The 25,862-nt window shown below is 43.4% G+C and overlaps 1 protein-coding gene across 2 annotated transcripts in view; it reads left to right on the top strand.

The window, feature by feature from the left end:
• Positions 1-25,862, top strand: part of LOC144807917 (uncharacterized) — a 518,345-nt gene that overhangs the window by 369,966 nt on the left and 122,517 nt on the right. For both annotated transcript variants that reach the window (XM_078673511.1, XM_078673510.1), the window contains 2 exons: positions 13,344-13,385; positions 25,206-25,243. In XM_078673511.1, the coding sequence (XP_078529637.1) occupies positions 13,344-13,385; positions 25,206-25,243 (80 nt within the window). The remainder of the gene's footprint in view (positions 1-13,343; positions 13,386-25,205; positions 25,244-25,862) is intronic.

The following is a 25,862-nucleotide window of genomic DNA, read 5'->3' as shown; positions in this document are numbered from 1 at the left end:
AAGTTCTAGGTAATATAAACAGAATGGTGGTAGTGCGCGAATTGGGAACCTGACCTCCCTGGTTCCCTTGATATTTTGGAAAACCAAAATTGATACGACAAACAAGAGTGCTCTGCACATACCAATATATTTAAAGTATCAAAAAGGTGATTCTATTAGAATGCAATCTAGTACCAATCACAATCATAATAAATACACTCCCAAAGCCCAATAAATTTGCTGAAGACTTCGTTTTATCAAAACTTTTCTTCTTTCTATATTTTGATAGATGATATTTTCATTCAATTGTTAAAAACAAGATAGATGATCATATATCATGTTTTTAACAATTGAATGAAAATATCATCTATCAAAATAAAGAAAGAAGAAAAGTTTTGATAAAACTAAGTCTTCAGCAAATTTATTGGGCTTTGGGAGTGTATTTATTATGATTGTGATTGATACTAGATTGCATTCTTATAGATTGTATTACATCACCTTTTTGATACTTATATTGGTATGTGCTGAGCACTCTTGTTTATGGTATTAACATAAAATATATATAAATCCCATTTATAAAGCACATACCACAAACTGAATGGTGTTTCTGTATTAAATATTAACCATAAATATTCATTAACATCGTGGTACTCAAAGACAACATCAGCCTTGCTGGGACTTGATCTCCTGACTTCTTGTTTGCATAAAGATCTTGTAACGCAGCACTCTTTTCACTGAGCCAGTTTAACCTTTTAATTTAGCGTTACAATTTGTGGTTTCTTCTCCTCACGCTGTTGCTTCAGTAAGGAGTCTCTAGAATTATCTTGTGCCATCTCCACCTGACTGCACCCAGGGAAATTGTAGATTCCACTTTAAAACAGGTTTTGGTTTAAAGAGTTCATTTAAAGGTGAACATCTTCCGGCTGTCCATCACTTGATTTAATTTGCAGTGTACATTTTCACTTGTCTCATGTTGCTTATACATCAGGGGCCAGATGTAGGTAAATCTCATTTACCGATTCGGTATTCATGAATCGGTAAATGAGATGTAGATAAAAAATCTTTATTTTTTACCGAATCAGTAAAATTCGGAATCGGACTTTCGGAATTTACCGAATCCGTATTTACCGAATCCGTATTTACCGAATCGGTACTTCCCATTCATTCCTATGGCCCAAAAGGCCCATAGGAATGAATGGGAAATACCAAATCGGTAAATACCGAATCGGTAAATTCCGAATCGGAAAGGAAGCAAAAGTGAAACTTAAGAAAACAGCCAATCAGGTGCTACCACCCTCCCCCTCCCTACCAGGAAGTGGCTACCCAGGCAGCTGCAACTAATTAGAAGGTTCTGGAGAGGCAGTCAGAGCTGAGCAGAGTCACAGAGCAGCAGGGAGATTTTTTTTTTAACTTTAACAACTGAAAAATGGCAAGCAGCAGTGAAAGCCAGAAGGCAGAAAGAAAGAGGAAAATAAAGTTCAGCAGAATGGAGCTGCAGGTACTTGTGGAGGAGGTAGTGAGGGTGCACAACAAACTTTTTGGCAGGCACTCATTCACTGTTCCCGAGTCTGCCAAAAGAAAAATCTGGCAGGCAATTGTTGAAAAAGTGAATGCTGTGGGAGTCACAACCAGGAATACTGAGGATCTCATTCTATGACCTCAGGAGCCTCACCAAGAAAAAAATTGCTGAAATCCACAAGCAGGCAGGCCTAACCGGTGGAGGCAGGAACACAGCGCCCACCCTGACTGACCTGGAGGAGTTGGTGGCCTCAACCATTGAGGCAGACAGCGTCTGCGGACTGGGAGATGTGGATAGCTCAGCCAGAGCTGCAACAAAAAAGGTAAGACGCATGCGCTGCATTACACCCCATACCAACCTGCTTCCCTTTACCCTTTGTGGACAAGCAAACCCCAGTCCAGTACTGCTATCACTATACAGGAGCAATGCATTATGGGAAATGTAGTCAGCAAATGTAAGACCATGTGTAACAGCGCAGACATCAGCAAGTTAGTGAAATGAATGCAGATAAATGAAAGTGAAATGTGCAAAGCATTTATTGTAGTGACCGTGACACAGTAACACTCAGTTGATATACGCTTATTTATACCTAGGGGCCAAATCAGGCAGTTGACCCACTGACACAGAAGTGACTGTACCAGCGAGGGAAGAGAGTGAGGAAGCAGGTCCAAGCCAAGTGCAAGCCTCGCAGGAGGAAGGTGACACGACTGGCATCTCCCATGAAGATGACACTGTACAGACCCCAGAGTTGCTGCACTCACCACAGCTTTCCCAATCCCCTCCCTTGGTATTCTCACCAGAAACTTCACCATCACTGCTCCAGTCCACTCCTTCAACCCCACCAGCCAGGAGGCGTGTCTTGGCCCCACTACCATTCATGGAGGCAGCAGAGGGTGAGGGGGAGGCTCAAGTCACCGTAGATGTGAGTTCAGCAGCACTTCAGTCCACAAATGAGACAGTCACTGCTCGCAGAAGACAACGCAGACCCAGCAGTGCAGGTGGACGTGGTGAGGGCACTGTGTTCCGTGGGCTGGAGGGGAGCATGGTGCGCATTCAAAGGATGCAGGGCAAATCCATCCAAGCCTGCCAACGCCAAATCAGAGCCCTCAATGTGCAAATAGGAGACATGGGGAAGGGCATGAGAGACATTGTTGAGGCGAAAAAAGAGGTTGCAAAAACAAATACGGACATTGCAGCAGGGATGCAGCAGATGAGCAACTAAATTACGCAGCTATGCTCCAAACTTGACAGTCTGTCACACACAAGGCGCAGGGATGCCCATGCCCACAATATGGCCATCAATCGCTTGGCCACTGCCACATCCCTGCTATGCAGGAGAGGCAAAAATATGCAGGCGGCTTTGACACAGAATACAGCTGAGGTCACCAGAGGCATGGCCAGAATGACGAGTGAACTAGAGGCAATGTTGATTTCCCACAGCACAGAATCCTGCCCTGGACGTGGCGGAGGCTGATGACACTAGTAGCCGGAGCAGCATAGCAAGCACTAATGTGGAGACACGGAGGAGTACCAGGCACCAAGCTGAGGCTGCAGGGCACGCTGAACAAAGCGAACAACATCCTAGTGGCTCAGGGAAGCGCGGGCGCAAGTGACATTACCAGTCATGGGTGAAGTAACCCGGGACATACAGTCCCCACGTTTATTATGTTTATTTTGTTGCACTTAAGTGCTTGAACGTTGTGGCACCATTAAAATACGTTGGCCCCATACACAACCTGTCTGTGTCTCATTACTTACTCAGAAATAGTTGCGTGTAATCTCCTCACGTCTGTATCTGCCATCACTTGGTGTTGACACTCCAGCAGGTTGTGTTTCAGGCACAGCAATCTCGTCGTCATGATCCTCAAAGTCTGACAACTCCACCTCAGTGCCCTTCTTCACAGCAAGGTTGTGCAACATAGCACAGGCAGCAATGATTTTATAGCAGGTGATGGGGGTATACTGCCGGGCACCTCCACTCTTGTGCAGGCACCTGAACCTGCTCTTCCATATACCAAAGGTACGCTCCACAATATTTCTTGTGCTCTTGTGGGCCCTGTTATATCTCCTTTGGTTGGGTGTTGAGGAGTTGAGGTAGGGGGTGAGTATGAAGGAGCATAGGGCATATGCACTGTCCCCTAAAAGGAAATGGGAATACATTACTCACATGCATACATGTACTTCTTACTGCATTAGGTGTTAATGGGTTCGCACACTGTGTGTTACCCAGGAGGTATCCTTCACCAAATTCCCCTGCTGTCAGACGTGCATAGATACCGCTGTTTTGAAATATGAAGGAGTCGTGGGTACTCCCAGGAAATTTTGCCACAAGGTCAGTGATGACGCACTTGGCATTGCAGATCATCTGCACATTGATGGTGTGGGTGGACTTTCTATTCCTATATATGTATTCGGTGGCAGCAGGGGGACAAATGGGAATGTGGGTGCCATCAATGCAGCCAATGATATTGGGGAAATGCGCCCTCAGATAAAAGTCAGTTTTTGTTTGGAGCAGTTCAGCATGGGTTGCAGGGAAAGATATATAATGGTCCATCCTCTGTAACATGGCGTCAAGGAATTTGTGGAAAAAGCGTGACAGGCTGCTCTGGGTCACCCCACCTACTGCAGCACCCACACTCTGGTAGCTCCCAGACGCAAGTAGGTGTAGGGTGCACAGCACCTGCACGTGGGTGGGACTAGCATGTGCCCTTGAGGTAGTGTGCTCCAACAGTGGTTGGAGGTCCCTGATGAGGTCCAAGATGGTGTCTGAGTCCAACCTGTACCTCTGGAGTATCTCTGCCTCTGTGAGCATGAACAAGGTGATCCTCTGTCTGTAGACCTGCTCCAGTCTCTGCCATTCCCTCTCTCCCTCCTCCTGTAGACGTAGCCGTCTCGCAATGACATAGAATGCCGCCATTGTGAAAAAAGTATTGCATTTTAGGTCCTTTTTTATAGGCTGCACCTGTTTACCACCTGATTTGAATCCATGGTAAATACCGACTCTTAAATACCAAATTTCAAGCAAATTCGGTATTTAAGAGCTTACCTACATCTCAATATTCAATTTTACCACTTCTTATTTACCGATTCGGTATTTTACCTATTCGGTAATTTTACCAATTCCGTAAATTTACCGATTCGGTAAATTTACCGATTCGCAAACCGTTGCGATTCGGTAAATTTACCGATTCGGTAAATTTTCCGATTCGGAATGTTTACCGATTCGGTAACTTTACCGATTCGGTAAATTTACCGATTCGGACGATTTTCTGTCTCCTACATCCCAAATGCTCAATACCGGTAAGAAACGGCCGAAAATTGGTATTTTTGGCCATTACCGACCGGTATTGGGCTACCTACATCTGGCCCCAGGTGCCATTTACTATCCGACTCCATGGTATTCATTCGAGTTTGGAAGGATGATATACTTATTTAAGCCCAAGTGGTTGAGAATCTGTAACCTGCTGGTGATGCACATCTTCCTCCATGAGAACTAGGGGGCACATTACCAAGGAGGGCGATAGACAATTATCGCCGATTTAGCGGCCGTTTTCGGCGATAAGCGGCGATAATTCTATCGCCCCATTAGCAAGCTGTCGCTAACTGATGTTAGCGACAGCTTATAGGCGATAGCGAGCGGTTTGGGGCCGCCTTGGCATGTCAGCGATGTTTATGGCTAATGACATGCAAAGTGGGCGTACCCAACCCGTTAGCAACTGAAAGCAGTCGATAATGTCGCTATCGCCTATTAACAAGGCAGGTGTTGCGTTGGAAATATTCGCGCCAAGCGCGAATATCTCCAAAAACTAACGCCTGCTCAGACCAGTTCTTAGCCATGTTATCCAATGGGAGGTAGATAACATGGCTAAGAACATTTTGTCGCTAATGCTTGAATATCGCTGTATTCTCAACGATATTCACGCTATCGACGGAAAAATGATCGCTTTGGTGATAAACCTTGCTAATAGCAAGTTATCTCAGCAATAATTTCCAGCGATGCTAGCGATAAAAAATGTGTTGCTAAGCCTAGTTAGCGATAAATATCGCTAATCGTTGGTAATATGCCCTCCAAATTACCTCAGAATCTTCAAGACCCTTTGTAGGAAGGAAGCTCTTATACTGTTATTGACCCAACAGCATCATGACACTGAGCGCCCATTATAGTGTCTTTCAAAAACAATGAATAAGCAGCATGTAGCATGCATATCTCTCAGTTAATGTCAACATTGGTGCTGCACTACTGAAATCACACAAGGGATCTTCCCAAGTGTAGCAGTCACAAAGTGTTTTCTTCTGAAATATTGGGTTTAAATGTTGTCCTGCAAGACTATTGTATCCAGAATATTGGCTATTGCAATATCGCGATGGTAATGATATATAGGATAGCCTGGACTATTCTTAACTCCATACCTAACTGTAGAGACATATATCGCCATCATTAAGGAAAGCATAGTAAATCGACATTGTCCTTAACTATTGCTACATATACATTATTCAAAGTTTAGTCATGTAAGGTTCTTTTGAATTGCAATCGTGATCTGTCCTTTAACTTATTATAGGCTACAAAAACCTTTCAATGTACAGTCAAAAATAACATAACACCACAAACCCATGCCTCTTAAAGATGGGGTGGACAAAGTTACATGGAAATGGGTTTATTGTTGACTGTCCAGTATCTTCAAAAAACAGACTGCCCCGACAATTTTACAGGCTTTGTAGTTTTAAGCCACCCAGCACTTACTCTGTCATGGAGTACATCACTGCTTTCCCCGTAGTTGCTTCCTTGTCACTGTTGCATGCAGTCACCTCCATTCATTACTGTTTGTGACCCCTTGTGCACCCTGTTGATTCTTTTTGTTTCATTTGCATGATGCACGTTATCATAGCTCTTTATTCTGGTGTCTCCGGTACTGTGAAGACACTAATATTTCACTGATTTAAAGTTTACTTCAACACTCTCTGTTTGCACATGCAATAGACATGGGGATTGATGCTATTTGTTCAATTTTCATGCTATATATCAAAATCATAGCTCACAGTCCTTGTGTCATCAATCTCTTGTTTGTGTTCTCCTCCGAACTCTGGGGCCGATTACGATGGCAGGCAGACAAAATCTGCCTGCCATCGCTGCTGGAAAAGGTACCGCCAGCCATAGGTGCGGCGGTCCCACAAAACGAATTAGGATGCGCCCGCCACACTGGCGGGCTTATCCTGTATGTTTACATTGTGGCGGGTGGCAGCACCCGCCACAATGTAAAAATACATGTTTTACATTTGCATGTACAACGTGGCAGGCACTGTGCAGTGCCTGCCACCTTGTACATGCAAATGCAAGGGGGTACCATAGGTACCACCCACGGGCAGCACCCCCCCACCTCCTGGGGGCCCGCTACGGGCCCGCCAAAGTCATTTTCCACCTGTCTTTTTGCGGCAGGATCTCCGCCGGAAAAGACAGGCATTATAATGCCCACGGCAGTGCCTGCAAGACACCGCCGCCTTAGCCCCATTGTACCTGGTCCCGCAAGGCGGGCGAAAAAGGCCCCCCTTGCGGGACCACAGCGGACGGTGTTTCCGTCCGCCGAGGTACCTTTCCCCTGCCCCCCGCCATCCTTATTTGGCGGTGAGAATTTTAAGAGTGATGCTGGGAAGTACACCACCGCCGGGCCGGTGGTCCTCACCGGTAGCCCAGCGGGGGCAGACTTCCCACCATCGTAATCGGCCCCTCTATCTTTGCTGTCTCTCGTTTCCTCCGCTTTCACCTCTTTTCACTCACTCTTCAGTTGCTCTCACTCCTGTAATCCTAATTATTTATTTTTTTATTTACTGCTAAACCAAAGAAATGCTTTTGAGCTAAGTTACTAGTCTATTTCGGATCGTGAATAAGAAAAGGGCACCCACTTCATTGAAATACACGCACACAAATGATGCCTTTTTATTGATATTCAATACGTTGTGAGAATGAACTAAAGACGCTGGCAGAGACAATAGGCCACAAAGGTGAGTGCTATTGACTTTGCATGATATCCAGCTCTGCAGAGGAAGCAGACTTCACTCAGTCGAAGCTCTCTGCACAAGTGGTTGGTCTGAGCTGGTTCACTATCAGCTGCAGGTGAGTCCTGTTTGTACTCAGATAATTGGTTCAGCTATGTGGAAACACAGGGGGCAATTTATAGTCTGTACCTCCTTAGACGAGACCTATTGACTTTGCCAATGCTTGGTAAAGCATCCCATCTATCCAAATCCCAGGTCTTTTTTGCTTGTTGGATACTTTCTTCATACAACACTTGCATTTGTTTAGTTAGGAACATATCCTTAGCTTATATGGCGTCTATCAGGGCCCGCTTAGCCTTTCGCACCTATTGTTAAACCAGGATCGTGTAGTCCCTTTTTTCGCCCTACAGGGAATCTTTGGAGAAAATATATCAACCAATTTGAAAGTTAATACTGAATGCAAATCTGCAACTCTGTTAATGGTTAGTAAGATACCCTCTGCTAAGACAGACTCTCCCATTTCTAGGACAACCTCTCCGATTTCTAAAAGAGACCGGATGATTTTTGTATGTACTGTGGCCAGTTTATCGGGTGACTGTTAAATTGTCCCCCACCTTATTCTTCTTCTGTTGTTGGAGAGTATTAGTCTATTGTCTAAGGGGATGCAGCTGACCATGTCATTTCCAAAATCTGGCATCTCCAGTACCATGGTCGGAGCGCTCTGATCCCTGTTGTGATGCAGCAGGACAGCAAAATCAACAACCCTTTGCCATACCCTGGTCTCCACTAGGATAAAGTCCAGCAATGATGATTGACCTATTCTATTGAATGTTTACTTCCCAGGTATATCCGATTTAGTACTGCTGTTACACGCTCTCAGAGAGTGAGTCAGTGTGACCGAATTGATCTGGAGTGCCAGCGGGGGCCTTGCCTCAATCGGTGGGATTTGAGGGTCTGGAATTAGCCATCACAGATCCTCCTCAGTAGGAGTTGTGTCAGTGGACTTTACTAGGGGCTCAAATTCCCCCTACAAATAACCACACATTTGGGGGGACAGTAGGAATAAAGAGATTCAGTTGGTCAAAAGTCGGGGATTTATTGCTCAAGCTTCCAGGTCGTGAATAAACGTTAATAAAAGCGATCTTGAGTTTAGGGGAAAATTAAAGTACCACACACTGGATAACATTAGACAAGGGATTCAACTGTTCAACTTTGCAGCCCTTATGAGAGCCAACCCAGATATATAGGCCCCCAGATGGTCTACCCCTTCCCTCCCAGATAGCAGGGACATTAAATGATGCAAACCCCACCCACAGAGAGTCTTCCCGTGTCCAGGTTTCCTGGAACATGCATACGTCATTTTGGTCCACAAAATGCCCCCAATCAGGGCAGGACAGTTTGTTTTTAAGACCAGCAACGTTCCAAGATAAGACCCTTAACTTATGACCTAGGTTAAGTTTGTCAGGGGTGCCATCAAAAGTATAAATAGCAGGGGTTGGATGTCCCTCATTTGGACTGGGGGATAATTCAGTAATACTCTTTTGGGTGCACCTTTCCTCAGTATGCTGTTAGAAACAGGGATTAGGGCAGATGGAATTGCATGCGACTCATGCCATAACCCTAGTACACTAATGGTCGTATGTTGTGTTACTATTTCAAGCTCCTTTGATTCTGTCCCTACCCCTAGGCGAGTGGTCTGACCGCAACTATGCTCCTCTAATTGTCTTACAGATCTCAGGGCTCTAAATCCATGGGCTGGTCCTATTGTCATTGTATATCAACCAGACTCTTCCAGGGGCCCAAATCTATTTGCTACTGGTACATTAAATAGCAAGAGACTAGCAGGTGGGTGGCAGTGGCCCACAGTTTGAAGTACCAGCAGCCACCTGCCTAGATCTGGGCTGCCATGCACCCTAGCTGTCATGTGGCAATAAGAATAAAAATAGTCCAGTGAAAAGGCCCTTATCCCTGTTGGTGGGTACTGGGGTCTATATTTCTGATTTAAAATACTACAAACAGTCTAGGGATTTTTGAAATTGATAACTACACAGCCCCCTTGTATTGTTTTTTAACCGCTTCCCACCCAACTAACTCTACTGACCATTAAGACTTCCCCTGTCATATCGGAACTGTCTGTACCTTGCCAACTAGAACACATATTTATTCCTGAGGTCCAATTGTGTCTCCCTCTGGCTATTTTTAATTTCTGGTATTCCTGTCATTATAATTACATACGGAGATGTAGCTGGGGGTACACATATAGTGGGCAGGTTCGATACCTCAGGTCTATGACCTGAACAATCCTCACCTCATCTCTGCTTTCCATAAACCCTTGTGGAGTGGAGTTGTTTATGTTTTCAGGATGGTGTTTTTATGTACTCTACAAGTGCCTAGCCGCTTTATTGTGAACACTGTGACCATGCCCGTGTAGACCTCTTTAATTTTTATCAAGTGCTGGTTTGCAGATTCCTTTTATCTATTTTTATTAGAAAGTGTCAAAGTTTAAACATAAAAAGAAGTGTTAGGTTCATGTCTTCCTTCTATCTCGGCTGAAATATTGTTGTTGTTTTTGGCATGAGTGTTGCCATTACATCCCTACGCTTCTAGTAGAATCTGATCTGTTTTATTATTTTTGTTATAGGAAACGATTTTCTATATGTAAATCGAGATGATGCACTTATCATCCTGTTTGCTGAGTCTTTCTGGTGCTTCAATGTCTGCAAGTAGAGTTTTATTAATATGTGATAAATTAAATTAGCTTACACATACATCAAACGGCATGTATTTGACCCTCAATTGGAGGAGCTCTGAGACAAGACTATCAGGAGCTCACACCAGTCTCCTGGAACAGTGGAGAGAAGTGTCCTTCAGCCATATGTAACAAAAGAAAGGGTTTTTAAAGTAAAGGGAAAGGGGCGCTCACCTATTGTACACGCAAAGTAAAAGGGATTATCAATATTTGGTGTTGGTGCATGTAGGCGAGGGGATAAGCCCTGTAACCCCCCGAATCCATCTGTTACCAGAACACACGTTACAAACATAAAGCAGAATGCCTATTGCACACAACAAGAGAGTAATTTCTTCTCAATTGTTCGAGTGCATGTCTCAATGGACAAATGTTACGAAACAGTATACATATAAAGCTGTCAGAGAAAACACAGGGGCAGATTTATGAGGCTCTTGCACCTCCTTGCACCGCAATTGCGTCACGTAATGTGACGCAACGGCGGCGCAAACAATGCGCCCTATTTACAACGTGACGCATCTAGGAGATGCGTCACGTTGGAAACCCCTGCACCATAAGGAGGCGTTCCTGCGCAGGGGGGGGGGCGTTCCTGCGCAGGAATGCCTCCTAAAAGTGGCTGAGTGAAATCTATGAGATTTCACTCAGTCACTTTCTACGTCAATTCCTTACGCCAGCTTGAAGCAGGCGTAAGGGTGACGCACCATACATTGAAGAGGTGGCCCCTGTGCATTGCAGGAGTCATGTCGCACTTGCAACATGACTCCTGCAATGCACCGCCCGTGCGCCGAGAGATGCGTCACGCATCTTCACTGCCTTGCACCATGGTGCGCCGCATTGTAAATGCGGCGCATCTGTGGTGCCGCAAGGAGGGAATTGCGTGACGCATCAGTTCTGGTGCATCCCTGCTGATTTGCAGAGATGCGCCAGAACTCATAAATCTGCCCCACAGTGTCTAAAGAAAGTCTTCTTTAATATCTTTTGTTGCCAGCCGACACGTGTTTCATCGCATAGCAATGTGACTCCTCAGGGCTGTAAGGTTCAGGTGAAAAGAAGAGAGGTTGCTTAGCCGGTGATACTTCCAACCCGGCTGGGCTCTAGACCATGTGAAGCGTGAGTCGATTTCAGGTTCCGATCAGAACCACACTTTTGGGTATTTGCAGGTACAATCCAATTGCAGACTTGGTAATGTAATCGGTGAATAATAGCGGCGGGGACAATAAGGCTCAATAAAGCTGGAGAAAGTTGTATCCGCCAGGAAAAATCCGCCGGAAGCCGCTACAAATGGAGAAGGAGCGGGTGTGCTGTGCTTCAGCCATACCCTGCTTATCATTTACAGATTAGAGCTGTGATAGCAAATAGGTAAACAGCTATTTGTACTGAGATAAGATATGTTGCGTGATCCGTCTTCGAAATCTCTTTTCATAGATTGCTTTTTTCTACTTCTGCTCAAATTTAGCATAACACTTGGAAGTAGTGACAGGGTGCTAGGGATCTGCTAACCATGTTAGGAATGTTTATATAGTTTTCACTAGTCATGTTATGCACTGCTGCATTTATTTTCACTTTCTATGTGGTTACTGTTCATATATTATTCACTAGACTTGGGTTTTTGATATATACATTTGTAACTTTTTATCCACTCTTGTTCGTGCTATTTTAGGTGTCCCCATGAACTCATCTAGTTGGACCGACAGTGACCCAAACATATTTTCTATATAGTTGTGCTCAGTGAGGTGTGTGGAGGTCGCAGTAGAACTGTGGCCCAGATTCATAAATAGTTCATGCAATGCAGCAAGATAACATGCTGCACTGGGTATAAGGGAGAGGGCAGGAATGCCCAATATTTAAGAATATATGGCGAATTCCTGCTCTCTGCCTGCACTTGTGCACAATCTGCTACCTAGCCCCAACGCTGGCACCATCCCGCCTTACACCCAGCATTGAAGGTACACATTCCTGCTCAAAAGCAATCCTTAGAGGAGAATCATATTCTCCTTGTTGCAAGTATCCTGGGAAAACCAGCATTTTGAACCATTATCAGGTTTACCAGTCTTTGTAAAGCTGGGAATGCACCAAAATACATGAGTGGATGAGTGATGGGAACACCCACACTCCAATCATGAAATGCCTCCCTAGCGCAGGATAACAGAAGGCAGCAACTTGCTCTGTGTTGTGTTACTCCAGATTTACCATGGTATGCAAGCTGGCCTTGCGTAGTTTAGTAAATCTGAATTAAGGCTTGTGTTGGCCTCGCATCACTTTGTGTGACGCAAGGTCAGCACAAGCGGATGTATGACGTTACAACGCATACTTTTACCATGCATGCCTTTACAATGCGATATTTACAACGAATACCTTTACAACGCATAGTGCTTTGGTGCGCTGGATAGTGAATAGTTTAATTTACTATTCCAACTCCAGTCCCCGTGGATAGTAGGGAAGGTGTTGGATAGTAAATTAAACCTATTCCCTATCCTAGACCGCCCCCCAGCGCAATGCGTTGTAATGGTTTGCGTTGTAAAAGTTGCATCATAAAGGCACTGCGTGGTAAAAGTTGCGTTGTAAAGGATGTTTCCCGCACAAGCTGTTTATAAATCTGGTCCCTAATTCATATTGGTGCACTGAAATGAGTCCATCCACAAAGTGAGTTAGAAAGCCGACCCCAGGAGATCTGGGTGTGGGAGAGCCAGGATCTGAATGCCTCAGATTGGGACAGTGTGCCTTTCAATGTCAGCAGCGACGTTCCTGTGGATGATCTGCCAGCTTCTGTGAAAAGAGAAATCTTTGAAATACTTATCATAAAACTTTCTAAAAAAAAGTTCCATAAAATATTCTTTTGTTAAAAAACTAAAAAGTAGGGGGGTCTATCTTTGTTTTTATATAATTTGTGTTTCACTCATATATCTCTATAATGCATTAATAAAAACAGGCACTAGTATGCTGATGTATCAAACGTGACATTCATTGGATGAACAACATTGTTATACTTGCCATTATGGTATAGTCGTAGATAAGCGTGTTACTTTAGCGTAACTGATAGGGTTGATATGTGCAAATGACAGTAATTCACATATGTTTGCTCATAACATTTTATTCTCTACTTTTCAGAACGTTGGGCATGGTTAACACATTGCAAATGTTGCAAAAAAGGTAAAACATGGATGGTTAATTTTTCTTAATCATTGAATCTGGTTTGTAGTGGACTCTGCTTAATCCATCATTGCATGCTATGGGACAGATTTGACTTTTTTGCAACCATAGGTACATTTGCCTATTGCATATATTGGCAAAAAATACGAATGAACATAAAATTACAAGCTTGACAAGGCAGGCCTATGAGCTTTGCCAATTTTCTTTTAATGAATGTTTTCATAAACAATGACATTGCATATTATCAAACTAAGTACTGTATATACCTTCCATAGGCAGCATAATTTGCTGTATTCGTTAAATTACATTTACAGTATAACGTATAAATAATAGAGGACACTGTAAGAGCTGAGTAACAGGGAATTTCAGGACTATTTTTTTCCATAGGGTTCTGTGTGGGATTCTGAGAGCCTCTCATTATCTATTTGAAGTCTCTTTAACCCCATTTGTGTAAAACATACACGTAATTCGCTTTTTACTCATCAATAATTTTTTTAAGGATGGCCCTGAAAATCATCTTCTCTTTCTTCAACTGCTACTCAGGGTCAGAGGAGTAATGGGGTAGCCACACATAACATGGTCTCTTCTCCCTTATCCAAATGTAAAAAATAATACCTTCTGTACCATTCTTAACGAACGCCCACTACCTTTCATGCCTTCTGTACCCCTCCTGCAGCTATGCTTTTGCTTTCACTGAAAGCAGAGAAGCAGCACAGCCTGACAGGCTCTCAGAGATCCCTGTCAACCTGGCCTGGAAGGCCTTTGCAACGTAGCAACTGTGTGTAATGAGTTTTGTTATCAACTGTTGCTACATCATAGCAGTGAGTACCCTGATTTAGAATCTGGTGCAAATAATACAGACTTTCAATAGAAAACATGCATAACACATAGAATTATAGATGTGTAAAGTGTTTTGTTATTAACTGTTGCTACATAACAGAGCTGAATTACTAGATTGAGACCGAGGTCTACAATGGAAGTGATGCATTACAATAAGCATACATATATAGGTACTAGCAGCCCGTCCCGACGTTGTCCGGGTATGAATTGCTGCCGGCCAGTAGTATATTGTTTTGTAGGATTTCGTTTTGATAGCATTTCTTATCTGTGACAGGCCTGTGAAACGCTCCGATTCACAGTGCACTGCTGATGCACTTAAGAGTGCGCGTTCAATAGTGTGTGAACTCGAGTTGCCCTACTTAATTTTTCCTTGAAATATTATATAGCGCGAACTCGACAACATGGCATGAGCACAATTTTCATTACAGAAGAACACATTCATTTGTGGTAGGCACGATGAGACAAAGCGATTTGCCTGGAATCACAGGATGTTGAGCTGATGCCGAGATTCAAACGTAACTCCCCAGCTCTAAAGTTCGCAATTCTAGAACTTGTGGCGGGAGGTGTGCCTAAAAGTGTATGTCGGTGCTGGCCATCAATGAGAGAGACCTGTCCATTTTTCAAATCGTGGTGAAAAAATATGAGTATGTTGCTGGAGATGTGGGCCGCCGTGCCACCAATGTACTTACCGGGGGAGGATAAACACCCATTATTCGGCAACTTTCTTTCCGCATACCATCACTCCGCATACTTTCATTACGAAAGTACCATGACTCCGCAATCCCATTATAACGCATGGCATTACATTTTACATGCTTTTACCACGCATACATTTACAACGAAATTCGTTGTAAATGCATGAATGGTAAAAGCATTATTTTTTTTATGTTTGGATAAGGTAAGTATGGGTATAGGGGTATATGTTTTGGGGTACTAAGGTATATGTTTTGGGGAGTTTGGGTATTTTAAGGGTTCAGAAATAGTTTTGGTTATGGGGTACAGGGGTATTTTAGGGTTCAGGGGTAGGTTTGGGTTTTGGAGTACAGGGTTATTTTTATGGTTCAGGGCTAGGTTTGGGTTTTGGGGTACAGGGGTATTTTTAGGGTTCAGGGGTAGGTTTGGGTGTTGAGGTAAAGGGGTATTTATAGGGTTCAGGGCTAGGTTTGGCTTTTAGGGTACAGGGGTATTTTTAGGGTTTAGGGATAGGTTTGGTTTTGGGGTACAGGGTATATTTATAGGGTTAAGATGGGTTAGTGTTTAAGGGTGTTGGGGTATTTTAAGGAGTAAAGGTGGGTTATGATTATGGGGTGCAGGGATATTTAAAGGGAGCAGGGTGGACACCCGGAGCTGGAATGTACAGAACCTGGGAAGAAAAAATCGCCCCGCACACGCCCAGGCTTTCAGCACACGATATGAGACATGGCATGAAGGGCGGACCGTAAAAACAACAGTCGATGGACAGAATGCAGAACAATGTCATACATTCACCCCAGTACAAAGATCTGGGCCTAAATCCATTGGTTTTTTGCACTCCACACTACCCCAGTTCAGACATGGCCATATGCAAATCAGCCTTGACCCTGTGCCTCATGGGAACAGTTTTGCCCGAACTGCCAAGCCATGTCTTTCCTGGACCGGAATCAAGCATCCTAGGACCAGTTTCTTCAGCCAGGATAGCTTGACTCCAGTGGTGTGGAGAGCATGGGATTCACGTCTGAGCATATCCATACCACTCGGGGTGACAAATGCAAAAACAACAGTTGATGGACAGAATGCAGAACAATGTCATACATTCACCCCAGTACAGAGATCTGGGCCTAAATCACTAGTTTTTTTGCATTCCACACCACCCCAATTCATACATGGCCATATGCAAATCAGCCTTGACCCTGTGCCTCATGGGAACAGTCCAGCCCAGAGGGCGGAACGTACCACACGCCCCCAGCGTTTGTCACGCCCCCAGCACACGCCCACAGCACAATGCAGACACGCCCACAAGGGACTACTTTGCGGGCACGGTTCTTTTACCTATTAATTGAATATGGTGGCTGTCTGCATAGCCTATGTCCTTCTGCTGCAACTGCCCTTTCCAACGCTGTATTGGGTGTTGTGATTGGTGCTGTGGTTCCTGAGATTACCCGCCTCAAAGGTTTGGGCTCTCTCTTTATTATATTAGTATGGATAAGCATACAGTTGTGTCCAGAACAGCATAAAGTTGACTGCTGAGTTATTTTCTCCTAGGAAGCAATATACATTTACAACCAATTGTTATACAAAACGTGGAAATAGTAGTGAGTACATATTTTAATTAAAAGCATATTTTTCCTGACCCCACCATTTCTACTAACACAACCTCTATACTTTGAAATGTATAATATTTATGTAATTGTAAATACACTGCCTGTAAACTTTGAATTTTACTTTAATTTTGAAAGTTGTTTAACCTCATCCATGCTGGTGATGAGCTCAGCTCGTCATGGAGTACAGTTGAGCTGTACTCATGACGAGCTGAGCTCGTCACGGCCGCTGGAACGTTCGCACGCGGGGCTAATTATCCCGCTGTGCTGAACGTTCTCAAAACGGGTGTGGCCGTGACGAGCTCAGCTCGTAATGAGGGCAGCTCCGCTGTGCCTCATGATGAGCTCAGCTTGTCACCAGCATGGGGGGGCTGCGCGTGGCCCCCCCGCACAGCGGGGGGAAACACCCAGCAGCGAAGGGGTTAAATGTCTTAAATAATGAAAATAGAATATGTAGTATTTACGATGTTTAAATATATATTTTGCTGTATACCTATATAGGTTTATTTAAGAACAATTTCAATAACAAATTTGCATATTTATTAAAGAGTTGTGTCGCTCTTGCACCACACAACGGGGTGCAAGAGCGACACAGCTCTTAAATTGGATTGTTTATGCTAGATTAGGCCAGTTTGATGAATCTAGAATAACGCTACACAACACGAATCGCCCTGTTGCGTTACTCACCCCTGGCAAGGTGTTCCATGGGTGTAGCGCGGAGTTCCCACACATCTACCCATGGATTTTGGTGCATTCTCAAAATGACTAATACTGGTAAACCTGTGAATGCATCAAAATCCTACTCCTTCCCATTTGAGGCATAACAAGGACTTCTCCTTATTATGTCTTTTTTCTGTGTGTGCTGCTCTCAGGATTGTTATTTTGCAGAAAGGTGCCCCTTCGTGAACTAATATAATCCTGCCTGTGCCATGCAGTGTTAAGTACGGTGCATTCCTAGCCTTTCCCTATCATGCAGCACAGCAAGGTGACTGCATGAATTTTTGATCAATATGCCCCTCAATGTTTAATATGTTCTGGTGCTGAGAATACATTTGCCAACAATATTTGCAATTTTTAGGAAATCTTTCAAATATTTTATCTGATTAAATCTGTTGGTTGCCAAAAGTAACTCCAATTCCACTTCAATAGAACATTTCTTGTAAAAGTATTTAAGCTCTAAATTAAATGAATTTTCCAGTGCTTATTTGTAGTTAAGCGAAAAACTGTGATTTATTGTTTCTTAAAATATTCATATCCTCTGAACTGTCTGGTATGTCTTTTTTATTTTGGTGTCTAAAATGTCATAAAAATACTGTCTATTTTTATAAATTGATGTCATTTTTTTGTTGCATTGATTTAAGGTTGAATTATTTTGGTTTAGCTAAAATGCTTTACACTTGTTAATTTATTTGAGCCTTGCGACTTGAAGCCACAGTAAGTCATGGTTGAGCTAAATGTTTTACAAATAAGCCTGACTGGACCTAAGATGGTATTGTGAGTGTATTACACAGTAAGGTCTCACAACCACACCATGTAATGCAGGGCATTTCTTCAAGTGTGCATCTCTTTTTTTTCTCTTTCCAAATGAAGGCATTGAGATAGTTAGGTCTAAATACGGCTGGAGGTCTGCGTCCTTCTTGAGGATCACAAAGCTGTGGCAATAATAACTACATTTCACTTCTGGTCCTGACACCCTCTCTATAGCTGTGTAGGCCAAATGGGTTTGCACTTCCTACTGAAAACAGGGAGATGGTCCCCCATCAGATATTGGGTGGACGTTGAAAGGTGTGACTGTGAACAAAATGAAATGCTGAGCATAACTTTTTCTGAAACTGTGCAGGACCACTTTTCTGATGTTATCTCTTGCAAATTCGCATTGATTCAGTGGATTCTGCCTCCCACCAGGTGGCTTTGCTCCTGCGAGTGGTTTTGCATGTTTGGAGAATGAGATGGCAGAGGTCTAAGCAGCATGCTGACCTTGAGTGTGGGGATGGAATGGCCTTCGTCCGCTCCCATAAAAGGGCTGAGTCCCTTGCAAAGGCTGGTACTGCTGATAGTACGTAAGGAGGAATGGGTCGACCAAAGCCTGAAAAGAAGCAATGAAACTATTAAGGCTGATGAGGCACGCTAGAGAGTCCAAGACCCAGAGAATGGATGATAGATCTACTTTCTTTAAACTGTTTAAGAGCCAAGTCAGCCTTGTCTCCTTAGAGGTGAGTCCCAGCTAAGGGCATATACATCAAGGAGGACTGATCTAACCCAATGGACTAGGTGTTGTCCAAGCTGTAAAAAATTGTGAAATTGGCCACTTCGCTACAATTTTTGATCGTCTGTTATTTTATGTTATTTTATGAAGCACTTATACAGGGCGTAGCTACTCATAGTCACCCCAGCACTGATAGTGCTGCACAGAAGCATAGGGAAGGGTATTTTCAACCTCTATTGATGGGGGATATTCTGGAACAGCTGAGGTTTCAGCATTCTCTGTAAGGGAAGTAGCTGGTTTGCAGAACGCAGAGATAGGGGGAGGGTGTTCCATAACCCCGCCGGATTGTATGAAAAAGAGCACCCTCCAAATCCTTCTCTCCTTAGGGTACTTATGGCAGGTAGGCATTAGAGAAGTTCAGGGTTCCTCGAGGGAAGTAGAATGAAAGCAAAGAGCCAGAAATCTGGGGTGTTTTACCCCACAGTGCCTAATGACAGTACACAGGCATTTTAGCTTAGTCCTCTCAGCCACAGGGAGCCAATGAAGAGAGTTCCAAGCTTGTTGGGCAGATTGGTTCTTAGGTATATTGAATAGAAATCGCACAGCGCAATTCTGTGCCACCTGACATTTCTTTGTTGTGGTGTTTGGAGCTCCTAGGTAAAGAGAGTTCCCGTAATCCAGGCAGGAGAACCTGGACTCCCAACCTTTAAACTGTAAAAGAAAGAAAAGAAATAATCTTCTGAAGCATTCTGGGCATGCTATAACAAGTGGTTGCAAGCTTCACTGACTGATAGTCAAATTTGAGAGAATTATCCTGCCACATGCCAAGGCATTTAATGATGGTTTTAGAGGGGGCAGAAGGACCTAGACAACCTGGCCAGTGTCAGCACCGCGATAAAACCGTTGCAGAGGAACATGAGCTCAGTTTTGTCCCAGTAAAGCTTAAGACAGGAGTGTTCCATCCACTTAGCTACCTTTTCAAGACATGGGCCTAAAGAGAAAGAAGGGTAGACTTGACTTTGAGTCAGAGAGAAAACCTTTTGTTTATTTTCAGCCAAAGTAACTATTGAGATCCTAAAGGGTAAGATGATATCTGCGACTGGCCTTGTGTATATTACACAAAGTCAGGCTCAAGACCTTTGAGTTGATGGGGCGAAGGTCCTCCTAAACACCAGGGAGGACTTGTGCCATCTAATCCCAAAGAGCATGGGTGTAACAGATAAATAAGCAGGACACCTTAATAGACATGCAGGGCAAAATTGGCAGAGGAAAAGTGCATGGCGCAGGTTCAGGGCTGGCTAAGAGGGTCCTGCTGGCATGAAGCCCGAACCTGCCTGAAGTAACCCAGATTGAGGGCCTCTTAGCTCCTAGGGGCTCAAAGGTGACACAGCAGGAGTCAGCAGAGATCAAAAGAGCCAGAGCATGACTACACAGAGCTCTTCAAACTGGTTCAGCAGGGGTGAAGGCCCTGAAAATGAGGGTTGTGCCGGAACCAGCTGTAGTATCAACTCCTAATGTTGTGGAACATTTTAGGACCCTATTGTAATTTTCCCGATTCATGCCCTTATATAGGTATAAATCATTATGTCCTTATATAGGCATAAGAACCTTAACCATATTTAGACATAGCTCATGCATTCAAAATACGGCAGGGCTACTTCCACTAGTTCCAAAAATCTACAACGATTTCTTGGAAAACTCGGCTCCAGCAGCTAGGGACTTCCCCTTGCTCGAGAACTGACTTATCCAAGAACCCATGGAGTTTTCAAAGAACTGAGACTCTTTTATGACGTAATTATGTAACCTTTACGTCAAACTCAGCAACTTCAAGGTATAAATATGCCCACACTTGCCTTACCAAACACACCGTGGTTTGGAGCAGTTTGACTATCTACTTGCCCGACGCATCCTGCTACTGCAAGTGGCGAAGGAAGCCGACCCTCCAGCAGACGCACTGAGAGAGACGCTGTCTTTTCTCCTGCCGAGAAATCCAGCTCCAGTGTTTCCAAGCTACCCTTGAGGGTTGTTGGGAAATCGAGTCATGAGCCTGACCTTCTACATTCCAAAATAAGGTACGGAGCTGATTAGACCCTAAGAGAAATCTTGGACAGATTCTTGGCAAAAGGATATTATATTTATTCTACACCTCACTTACTTCTTCCCTCGTACTAAGCTTAGGATAGGTACATCGGGGTAGGCGTATTTTAGAAGCACCAGTTGAGTACTTTTAGCCTCTGTTATTTATGTATGTATTTTGTTATGGTTTGGGAACCATACAATGCTCTTACAGTATTATTTTATTCTACTCTTTCTACTGTATGCATTATATTTTGTAACCAGTTTTACGATTGTAGCAGTTCACTTCTTATGCTTGAGAAAGAACACTGTTCAATAAATCCTTTTTATTGAAAACGCTCGTCTATCTATTTTCTCTGCACCTCTGGTGAAACCTCAGCACGCACATGGTGCACAGACTGCCCGATGGGTCCAAAGCTAAAATACGGGGAGGGGTGACACATTATCATCACAATCCTTAAAAACAGCTGTAGGGCCCATGGGAACATGTTCAACCCTATCCAAGGCCCGGGACAAACTGATCCGGCACTGCGGTACTTCCTGAATAATCAGAAGACACAAGAAACATTACATTTTTCTGTGATTTTTTTTTCACATTACTTTCATGGTAACCAACAGTGTTAAAAGTCAGCAAAAACAATAAAATCATAATAATGTGTCTAGTATGGAACGGCAAGGCTCTGCAACACACGTCACTGTAACACACATCTTCAGCTGCTTCCCAGACCTGAATGTAGGCATGGCAGAACCAAGGTCTGGTTCCTTGGGTGTTGCAAGGGAACATCCACAGCAACACCCATGGTATGCCCCTTTCACGCAAAGTGCTGCATGTAAAGGGGCTGTATTTTCAAGGACAGGAAAAGCAAAGAAAAGCAATATGGGGCAAAGAAATGCGCTGCTTGTGCGTCACAAAAAGTGACGTACTTGCAGCGCAAGGGGCTTGTAAATCTGCCCGCTAAGTGACAGGGGATGTCTGATCAGTTCCACAGTAAACTGTGGTTGGTGTTTTGGTGGCCCTTTGTTGTTTAATCAGTTCCACCAGTGACATACGTGGATATTCCCCTTCTTCATATGTCCTTGTTGAAGTGCTCCTTTCAGACGTTGAACTTCTCTGTCTTCAATTTCATTGTAATCTGCTATTGTTTTACTGGATTTCTACCAAGAGAGCTGGGTCAGAGTCTAGTGTTCAGATTATGGATTTCCTGCTCAAGGCTCTTCAAGTGAGACTGCACATTTTTGAGAACCCCATTCTGTTGTGGAATACAGAGTTCAGTTAAGAACATTATAAAATCAAATCTTCCCATGTTGTACACAACGACTCCAGGGGTCCATATTTTTGGGTGAGTACACAGTTATCCCTACTCTTATGATGTCTTTAAACACTGTGTTACAGAGTGTTTCTGGAGGAAGCCTTCATGACAATTGGGCTCAGACAAATTATAGAAATTCCAAGCAGTGTTAGACTGGTGAAATGATCTGATATGTTTTTTGCAAAGTATGGTATTGTTCTTGTGTGCACTCCCATACCCTTTGTGGCCAAAGAGAAGTTCAGCCTTGACCAGGTATCTTGCATTGAAGATGTGAGTGTAGCCCCCATTTAAGCAGGATTTCTATGTCACCAGATATTCAGTAAGTCGTGTTTCCTCAGAATATAGTTTATGAAGGAGAATACATTTTAACATGTCCCCTTGATAAATCTTTGATTCATCCTGCTTGGTCCGGATTTTGGTTCGAAGTGGTGTTGGAGTCACTCCCCCGTATAATCATCCCAGGAGTTAGTGCTAGCACCCTATCTCTGTTCTATAAAATACCATGGGTTATCCACATTGGGGAGTTATATATTAATTATGGTAATAAATGGAATCCAGAGCTTGATGTGGACCACCCCAAACCGGTCATGCTCATCCATTTGTGAGTATGTTGGTGTGAATGGTATGTCTCTTCACTATGATAGTTAACCAACAGGAGTGGGATGAATATGATGAGGAGTATAACATAGGATGCCCAGCTCTTGGCTATTTGATACTTCAAACTGCTTCATAAGGTGGGTTTCTTGGAACATGGCTATCTTAAGCCCTTGCCTGTTTCTGTATGCCACCACGACTTGCATTTTTACAGGGTTTGTTTAATTTCGCACATTCAACGTGAGGCCATGCACTGGGGAGCCTATTTATGAGCACAATTGCATCACTCTTGCACCACCAAGGTGATGCTAGAGTGGCACAAGTCCTAAATGAGATTTATGAAGCCCCTCAAGGCCACTTTGCGTGGCCTTAAGTGGCTTCATAAATCTGTAGTAAAGCAGCGCAAACCATTGTGTTGCCTTACTCTGCCCAGGAAAGGTGTTTTATGGGCATGCAAATCTCTTGGTTTTTGATGCATTCTCAGATTTAACAAAACTGGTAAACCTGGGAATATCCCAAAAAGATACGCCTTCTCAGCGGAGTCGTAATGAGGAAAAATATCTTAATTTCTGCTTGTTACTGCCTCTTCTATGTGTGCTGCAGAATGTGTATTCCTCCCAGATAGTAGATTAAAGGGGGAATGGATGTTGTCAGGTTGGGTCATCTCTTTTAGATTGAGGGGGAGGTGCTGTAACCTACCACACTTGTATATCTCTAAAACCTTTCCTCAGCACACTCACAAATGGTTTCACACTAGTCTTTTGTGTACCCCGACAAGCTGGGACCAGGGCATGGAGGGAGTTCCAAACACTTTTGGCGGTAGAATCCTCTCAAAACTTCTCACACTTCAAAGTTGGCATCAAATATAAATATTGGAACTTCAGACAGCACCCTTCAGTACACGTCAAGACCTGTGAACGACTCAGAGGAAGGACTGCTGTGCTGCAAGAAAGAATGCTACTCTGCTGTCTTGCTGCCCGAGTGAGAAGAACTGGACCTGCATCTTGAACGTATGATAGCCAGATTGATTCCAAGGGCTAGTTTGCTGGCCTCCTGATCTGAGCCTCAGGTACAGAAAAGGCTCTAAACTACCTTTAACCCAGCATTTTGACTCTCCCAGTTGTGAGTCGTAACCCACAGGTGGTGGACCACACCACTTGAGGGTTAGGACTCACAACAGGGTGCAACACGGAACTGCTGCTGCATGTTGCATCTTCAATTCAGGACCTCGGATCACAGCCTTAGGAGCCGCAGCTGCTCAACACATTATTAATGCAGTCCCTCACTTTGCAGCCCTCAGAACCTCCACTGCACAACGCATCCTCTACGCAGGTTCTCACATCACAGCTCATCGGAACCTCCACTGCACTCCGCATCTTCAAGGCCTCACATCACTGCAGTTGTGCAACGCCTCCTGAACATGAGAACTTGTAACGCTCAGGAACCGGGATTAACGTACGTTGCTCAGCTGAACTAACTGGGCCATTTCATCCAGCTGTCGCTCCAGTGTGCTCTGCCTGAACTTGTGACTTTTTCTTGGCCCGGCGCACCCAGATTATTACAATTAGCGTGTTGTGCTTTTAGGTTCTATTTTCACATCTTTTTTTCATATTTCCGGTTCTACTACTTGGTTTTTTGTTGTTTTGAGCTTAGATTGTTTACTACATTTTCCTGTTATTGGTGTTGTATTTTTTCTTCTGCTGAATTTTCACTTTATTTCTGTTTGATGTGCTACAAAAATACATTACAGATTACACCATAGTAAAGCATAAAGCCTGATTGCTTTGTGCCAAGCTACCAGAGAGTTAAACACAGGTTACTTGGGGTTTGCTTGTGTTTCACCCTGACAAGACTTTCTCCCCCCACAACCAATAACACAATGTTTCACAGTCTTCCTGAACACTAATACCAAACCTTGAGAGAGCAATGGCAAGGCTAGCAAAGGTCATGCATGCAGATCACCGGCTAATACCCTCAGGAGCCTATAATTGACTACTGTATGCCCTTGTGCAACCCAGCTCTTTATGCTACATGCTACTGTGATATGAACAGGGAGATACACTTGCAGAGTGATATGTACCAAAATGGTGCACCGAATGCGTGGTGTACCATAGGATACATTTCTGCTTAATGATGAGGCCGGAGAAGCGTACATTTAATCCAATCTTAAAAACAAAAATTATAATGGTAAAATAAGCTGGTTGAACTAAGAACTGGCTAATAAATATATAAACATGATTGCTAGTGGGAGCATCACTAGATCCTACCTGCTTGATTTTACTTCACCCAGAAAGTCCTATTCCAAAAGTGCTCTCTATTCTTTTATGATATAGCACATGGGTGAATATTGAAGTTTTTAATAAAAACATTTCCCATTATATGCATTAGTGTAATACATTTTAATTGATCCAAACAATGAAAATCAAAGTGATGTTTTTAATTTCTGGACACAGGCCCAACGTACTCTGCAATAAAATTCATGTTGTATCTTTTTTAGACACGATTACGACCACTGTCAGAGCAGAGGAGAATGTGGTAAGTAAAATACACAATGTTATGCCTAATCATCTGAAGCAAAAGTATTATACAGACTCAAACTCTCTTGCTACATTTTGATAAGATGATGCTATTTACAGAAAATGTATCTATGCAGCATTTATTTTCTCCTTAATAAGATAACTGTTTCTACTAGGAGATGTAGTTAAAGATGTCCACAGAGACTTTTCAAAATTCAGCAAACAAGGCCCTTTCTCCACCAAATCAATATCTTGGATCAATAATGATTTTTGTAGATGTCACAGAATGCCATTACACTACAGACGGTTCTACGTTTTGGGGAACAGAGTCTGCTCAATTTAAAAGGTGGACCTTTTGGTCCTGAAGACTTAATGCTCTTCGGGGTCTGTAGTACAAAATATTTCTTTATCTGGTATCTAATACTTGTTAGGAAAATTGAAAGAGAATTCTTGTTTCCAGAATCACAGTGTAATAATGTGTACTTTCAGAAATATATCTGGTCTCCGCAGACCCATGTGCAATATATATTTTGTGATTAATAGATCTGTAGCTCAAATGTTTGGTATAAGCAAAGGTTGTCTAATGCAGACTGGGATTTTGAGCATACACCTTTAAAATAAATGTTCAAACATTCAAT

This window comes from Lissotriton helveticus, chromosome 1_2 (genome assembly GCF_964261635.1).
Source record: "Lissotriton helveticus chromosome 1_2, aLisHel1.1, whole genome shotgun sequence".
In the NCBI taxonomy this organism is placed as follows: domain Eukaryota; kingdom Metazoa; phylum Chordata; class Amphibia; order Caudata; family Salamandridae; genus Lissotriton; species Lissotriton helveticus.
Note: the sequence above shows the minus strand (reverse complement) of the source record. Positions and strands in the feature narration are given on the sequence as shown.